At 38.7% G+C, this 7697-nt stretch overlaps 1 protein-coding gene across 4 annotated transcripts in view; it reads left to right on the top strand.

The window, feature by feature from the left end:
- Nucleotides 1-3592: 3592 nt before the first annotated feature.
- Nucleotides 3593-7697, top strand: part of ube3d (ubiquitin protein ligase E3D) — a 29266-nt gene continuing 25161 nt past the window's right edge. Inside the window, exon 1 of one of the 4 annotated variants that reach the window (XM_079469418.1) lies at nt 3593-3754. In XM_079469418.1, coding sequence (XP_079325544.1) covers nt 3717-3754 — 38 coding nt within the window. In that variant the 5' untranslated portion in view covers nt 3593-3716. Of the gene's footprint in view, nt 3755-4092; nt 4254-7697 lie in introns of those variants that run through there. The other 3 variants (XM_079469417.1, XM_079469416.1, XM_079469415.1) reach the window with 3 other exon arrangements.

The raw sequence follows: 7697 nt of genomic DNA, 5'->3' as shown, positions 1-7697 counted from the left end.
GGCTGTCGCCACCTACTGTTCAGTGAAAACTCTAAGGCTACTCATATTATGTATCCCTCTTAAAAATAACAATCAGGTCTCAGGATCACCTGGCGCTGCGTGTTCAGTTACACAGTCAAATCACTGACTCCTTCTGCATGCAAACCACGCAATCCAAATCCATCCTCTAAAATTTAAATTATATCCCTAACTACTGTGCTATTTAAATATTACCTCCTAACCCATCCGTATTAACTTTAACTACCAATATATACCCAAAATCCGTCTCTTTCTGTCCTTTACTATATAGATATTGAGCTACCTCTCTTCTTCCTACAATTAATTAACACATTCTGTTTCTTCCACTTAGGCTAAACCATTCTCACAACATCCCACTATAATGCCAATGTTGAATTCAACCCACTGTGTCCAAGTCTCTACCTAATAGGCATAACCTCTTCATTCCCATTTCTCCCCAGATATTTGTACTAGTTACTACCTGCTTTTTAATTGTATATAAACACAGTATCAAATGCGCACTTTGACCGGGTGCCTGAAATCAACAAAGCTTGAGTGGCTACCGGTCTGGTTCTGTCAAACATTACCCCTCCTGAAATCCGGCGAGACGAAATATCATCCCGTTACTTAAAATGGATCACAGAGACCAACAACAATACCCATAGGATACCCATCTCCAACCACCCGAACAAAAGGCTTAAGTCCCGAAAGCCACCATGGGACAAGGCTGAGGCCTTAAAGAACTATCAAGGCCAAACCAACGCATGGCCAGCAGTTTGGGAAAATGCAGAAGCCTTGTACTCAACCCAACCATCATGCAACCCGGATCAGATCTTTCCTGCGGAGAATGGGTTGCACTTAATAGAATACGCACAGCGCAAGGAAGATACGCTTGAAACCCTCCACTGCTGGAAAATGAAGGAAAATCCGTTTTGCGAAATACAATCAATGGACCACTTCTCGAATCACTGTGCTCTAAAGGTTATTAGCTGGTGGACTTACTTAAATCCACAACCTTACACCGGAAGCAGCTAATTGGATGTGCAATCTAGATAGTGATGTCGAAACCTGTCCAACTTAGGTCATACGCAAGAAGAAAAACAATTAATCAATGGAACGTGGGAAACTAGGTCAAACAAGACAGGGCAAACATAGGTCCATTACTGTTTCAGTTGTGTTCTGCAGACAATTCTAATATTACTGTGACCATAAGCGGTTCTTGTAAATAATGACTGGAAAATGCAAATACTGTTAGATCCATCCATCCATGTAAAAATAAAAACATTCTATGAACTAATAAACAACGTTAAAACAATCACACTACGTGACCTTTGAAGGGACAAACTGCTTGTGCTTTTAGATGGTAGAAGTTATTTAATGTCTGACGTTGTGTTTTTTATTTGTAACGATTTATAAGAGAGGAATGCATTATTTGCCCGACCAAACCCCCAACAAACACCCTCCAATGGGTCTCCCGGATTTTGGTACACAAGTGTTGACAGGTATCACCGCGATAGTACACTGTTCCTTATGTTTTTAATTCACTCTTGCGGTATTTTGATGTAATACGCTGATACGTCTGTGCAGCGTGGCATGAAGTTGAACACTGACAACTAGAGCGTGTCTTTGATGGGTCTTATGATGCGTTACCTTGTTTTAATACCTCATATATTGATTTGTTTCACATCAGATTTCATAGGTAATTGTGTAGCAGTGGTCTTCTCCTATCTAATCACGGTATCAAATAGGTTTTAAAGTCTAAATTTTAAATAGATTGTTTAAAAAGTGGCATGATGACTTTATTTATAATAACTTTTGTTTATTAAGTCCCGTACTTACCCAGTCTGTGAAAACCAGGCTAAAGTCTGGTCAAGTAATGACTTGTCAAAAATTTTAATCATAGTAAAATTTATGATTGAAATAAAACTGTGATGCGTATTATCTCATCATTAGATTTTGATTTCGATTCATATTCATGCAAATGAAACAGATGTGTATTATGCAAGCTTCTGCTGCAAAGTTTCACATTCTGCTGCATTCCAAAATTAAAGTTTTGGCGGGGTCACATTGGATTTTGAGAATGCAAATATTTGTCGTATGCAGCTGCGAATATGGGCAGGTCAGGATATGATTAAATTTGTGCATTTCTGGCAAAAATGGAGGAGCGAAAGGGTACGCCGTGATGATCCGTCTGATTGTACGTCTTCACATATAAATTCACAGGTCAGAGGTCACCAAACTTGAACTTTGGAAAGCAGCGGAATGCGAAACTTTGCATCAGAAGCTTGCCCTTCCAGTCTGTGCATTCGGATGCGTATGAATGGAACTCAAAGGATGAAAAAAAGACAAGTTTGGTCTACGTTAAGGTGAACTCTTTTCACATGAAGACTTGTGACCATATGGATTCATTACAAATATTTGCATTTTGAAACTCCACTGTGACGGCGCCATCAACTCGAACAAGCCTATAAATATCTAGATTCCGCATTTGGAGCTTTTCTTCACTGCGGTGATATATGTCTACGGGGCCGCCATGAGGGCAAAAGCCCACTAAACTCGGTGTGGCATAAATGAATGGGAGAGCTGAGCTTTTTTAGTGTCCCCAGTTATTTAACATCTCAATATTTACGGTCTTTGCACATACAGTACAGTCCCAAATTTTCGTCGAAATTAAAGTGTCTGACTGTCTCTTTATTCCTCCCCTGCCTGCAACCGGCAGATTTCGCCAGCCGATGGCAGGCTAGTATGGGTAAACTTGAACAAGCCTTATCTCTATGGGTATAATATGGGTGGACTAGAGTTATTTAAGGACTGCTTTTTTTAAGCTGCTAGCGTCTTTTTTACATTATAATCCTATGGAGTAAACCGTGTTTTCAAAAAATGTCCTGAGCGCTTTTTTTGTTGCTCAGAGCATTAAAAAAAGTTAAACTTTTCTGAAAAAAAGCTATTAAGCAATAAATAAAATGGCGGCCGAAACGCCTTTTGGAGCATAGCTTTGAAAAAATGTAAGTTAAATTTAAACTTTCAACAACTTCTGATTACATTCTAGCGAGAAATTTGTATTGATGATTTTAATATGTGATTAGTTATTGCTTCCGTTATGCTGCCTATCTGTTTCTCTTTGCTGACTTCGTGCACAGACGCTGCCCCCGAAGGCGTTTGGCTGCTATTTGTATGCTTGCCAGCTTTTTTAAAAGAAGCGCCTTTGTCAAAAAAAGAAGTAAATTCTGAACATGGCCTCAGTTAGCTGTATTCTTTGAGTTATGGCTTAAAACAAAACAACTGCAGTTTGATTTGTATTAATTGGAATGCTAAATATATATATATTTTAATTGTATATCATTTTGGAAATAAATTCTTCATATGTTTATATTGTGATCGATGTCTATGTTTAATATTATTTAGTTTACTTTCTATGTTATGTTATAATCTTTTTCTGTTCAATAAAAAACATGATCCCTGCGTTCCAATTCGCCTACTTATACTATCCCTAATAGTAGGTACTGTTTTTGTGTTGGGACATATGTACTTTGGAGTGCATGGCAAAATAGATTGCACATACTGGGACATACTAACAGGAAGCGGAAGTGGGCGTTGTTGCAACATTGTGGCCAATAACTGTCATACACATTAAAGTACAGGGCTGCGTTCAGCCCCCACAAAACGTTGCAAAACGTTTTTTAAACGGAAACGGTGGTGTGGTTGAACACCCTGTTGTGATGATGGAGGACATTTGTAAGCTCTTCTTTCCATTAAGGTATTTATTGATTGATTATTTTGTATGTGATGTTTACTGTAAATGTTACTTATATTTGTAAATTAAGTGACGCATCAGTTATATATTTTATCAATGCATCACTAAGCTGCCTACTGGTGAGTTGTAGATAATATCTGCCGTTAGAGTGTGCATCATTCTGGACTTCTGGATCATTCTGGATCATCCGGGAATCATTGGAATACTATTTTCAACATGGGACATAATAATTCTACTTTCGATAACTATTAGACGGAGACTATGCTGATTGGAAAGCAGGGGTTGCGTATTCATTGGACCGCAAGCTAAGGACCTTTAATTTGAAATTATCTAACTTCGTTGTGACGTGACGAACATGCCGCGAGAATGTGCAGTCAGTCACGTTGTTTCAAGCGGGCGAGTCTGTTTCATGAGCAAGGAATACAATGGAGGAGATTTCACAGCAAGACATCCTTTTTCTCGAGCTAAGACAAAAGTTACAACGTGGCATTCTATTCATCCGGTAACATTTGTTTTATTTTTGTAAATCCTGTTAATGGATATGAGTGTGTTGTTTACATCGAAGGAAATATATGTGGTGTATATCGTCTTTTCTGATGTTCATGCGGCCATTTATAATAAGAAATGTTGTAAAGATTATTTAATGCATGTAAAATGTGGTTATAAGGTAGCTGTAAGCAGCAGAAATTATCGGCTGTTCTTTATCTACTTCCGACATCTCACTGGCTTTCTTTTTAAACACTGGTTAAAATAAATTATATATTAACTGCATTAAACTGTACTGCCTATAATTGCACATAGTTATCTCAGCCATAGTTACTGCCATGTTTCTATGTAATGTACTAAACTAGATAAAAAAAATTAAATATTTATTTAATTTCTGAGAACACAAATGTTTTTCAAAGGAACAATGACATTTTACAGACTTTACAAAGACTTTTGCTGAGACGTTTTCCTCTAATGTCTGAGACCTGACTGGCTGGGGATGTACAGTAGTTTGTTTATCGAGTCTTACCTCCCTCAAACTCGCCATCTCTCCTTTCTGCTTCCATTTCTCTGCTTTGCTCAAACAAATGCTGATGTCCATCTACAGGGGCTATTAATGATTTAGTCAAAATAAGATGATTGATATTATTTAGAAACTTCAGTGTCGTCATGTTTTTAAGTCAAGTCAGCTTTAGTTATATAGCGCTTTTTACAATTTTCATTGTTACAAAGCAGCTGTACAAGAAAACATTGACTATAAGCAAAACATAAAAGGTTATGCAAGTCAAATATCAGACAGACTATAAATTCCTATATGCAGTGTTAATTAAATAAGACTATAAAATTCTAGCAGCCCCCCGGCCAGGCAAACTGTGCAAAACAGTATGCAAACGGTGGCGAGGAAGAAAAACCTCAGATGGACGGATACCAGGCCTGACCAGGGGATTCCAGTTCCCCTCTGGCAAAATCTGCAGCCTCTGCACAAGCTCAACAGTGCTTGCAAAAAAAATTAGATTTAAGATTATCATTAATAATCTAATAGTGGCTGAAGTTTTGTAGAGTCGCCACGTCCTTTGTCCAGCTCTATCATCACAGCATTTGTCAGGTCAAGGTATGGATTGCGCCCTGCCCGCTCTGGTTACCTTGGACTGTGTCCTGCCTGCTCTAGTAACCTTGGAACAATGAGACAAGACTGGCTGAGAGTAGAGTAATGTTCTGCACTCTTTGATGCAACAAATGCATCAGTTGTTATTGGAAGTGTTCCTGGTTCCGGTTGATCTAACTAGTGCAGCCTAAACCTTCGGAATATATATATTATGATAATGTAGTGTATGCAAGATTAAAAAGATGCATCTTTAGTCTAGATTTAAACTGACAGTGTGTCTGCCTCCCGGACAGTGCAGGGAAGACTATTCCAAAGTTTAGGCGCTAATTAGGAAAATGATCTGCCGCCTGCACTAAGGATGGGCGATATATTATTGTTTGCGATATACCGTAGAAAAATTCTTATCGCAGGAAATATTTGTCTCATCGCGATAATAACAATAAGTCTAGTTGATGATGTAGTTTCGTGCACGACTGACTCACTGTTCACGTGCGGAGTGAAAACGAGCATAGCGGAAGGCGGACATGAGGTTGAGGAGGAGCTTGTTGTTAAGTGAAGAGCTACAGCTACAATTTGGAACTGGTTTGGTTATAGAAAATCAGATGTGGAGCAAACTACCGTAATATGCGAGGTTTGCAGAAAAACAGTGGTTACAAATAGTGGAAACCCATCCAATTTGTCCGACCATCTAAAACACAAACCAGAGTACGCAGAAAGTTTGAAGCTACGTAATGCAACAACTACACGTGGACCTAGGGGTAATATAATTCCTACCCAGAAGAAAATTGCCAGCGCATTTGCTAATTGCGTCTCTTATGATAAGCAAAGTAAACGATGGAGCGAATTGACATTTGTAATACAATCCATAAAAGGAAAGAATGAGACTGGACCTGCCGAACATAAAATGACTTTTAATTAATAAAAGCAACCTAAATAGACGGCGACTGCCGGTGACACACACACAAACCATAACAAAAATCTCCTCCGTGATACGAGACCGGTGCACGTACAGCTGACGCTCGTCATCACTCATGCACCGGACTCTGCACCGACTCTTTTGCCACTGTTGCACCATGCAAGTATAAATAAATACAGAAACTTTATTTACATTTTAAACTTGTAATTGATTTGAATTATTATTGTGTAATTGTTTTTGTGTAATGTGAGAAGTTCACTCAAGTAGTGAGGAGCTAAACCATGCAGGGATTTATAAGCAATAAGCAAGATTTTAAAGTTGATGTGATGCTTTATAGGTAACCAGTGCAAGGTTGACAGAACCGGGCTAATATGCTCATACTTTTTTGCACGTGTAAGAACACGAGTTGCTGCATTTTTGACCAGTTGTGGAGTTTTTGTAATAGGCCTGCAGGGCAACCACCTAATAGTGCATTACAGTAATCTAGTCTTGATGTCATATAGGCATGAATTAGCTTCTCTGCATCTGATGGTGACAGCATATGACGTAGTTTAGATATATTTTTTAAATGGGAAAACGCAATTTTACAGGTATTGGCGACCTGGTTCTCAAATGATAGAGTACTATCGAATCAAATGCCAAGATTCTTTGGTGAAGATGAGGGTTTTATGGAACATCCATCAATTGTCAAGCAGTATTCTTGGTTGTTTCGTATAGCGGTTCTCGGTCCAATAAGTAACACTTCAGTTTTGTCCGAGTTCAGTAATAAAAAATTGTTACTCATCCACTTTTTATATCAACTATGCATTCCACTATTCGATGGAATTGTTTCATGAGGCTCCAAGGAAATATAAAGTTGCGTATAATCAGCATAACAGTGAAAGCTTACTCTGTGTCGCTATATCTCCTATAGGTAGCATGTATAATGCGAATTGCATAGTCCCTAAGACTGAGCCCTGTGGTACACCGTACTAGACTTGCGATTTGCGTGATAACTAATTTTTTATTGCTACATATTGACAACGGTCGCATAAATAAGATCTAAGCCATTTCAAATCTAGTTCCTTAAAACCGACTTAATTTTCAAGTCTATGTAGGAGCGTGCTGTGGTCAATGGTGTCTAATGCAGCACTAAGATCTAGCAGCACCAATAAGGAGATACAACCTCGGTCAGATGCCATAAGCAGATCATTTGTAACTCTAATAATAGCAGTCTCTGTACTGTGATGTGCTCTAAATCCAGACTGGAAATCTTCATTAATCTCATTCCTTTGGAGGAAGGAACATAATGGAGTTGAGACTAGGGATGCACCGACATCGGTATCGGGCCCTATACCAAGCTCATGTACTCGTACTCATAAAAATTCCCCGATACCAAAGACCGATACCTCACATGACGTAATTGACAGAACTTTCCAGTGCACACTGAGACACCTGCC

This window comes from Barbatula barbatula (assembly GCF_947034865.1).
Source record: "Barbatula barbatula genome assembly, chromosome: 12".
Lineage (NCBI taxonomy): Eukaryota > Metazoa > Chordata > Actinopteri > Cypriniformes > Nemacheilidae > Barbatula > Barbatula barbatula.
Note: the sequence above shows the minus strand (reverse complement) of the source record. Positions and strands in the feature narration are given on the sequence as shown.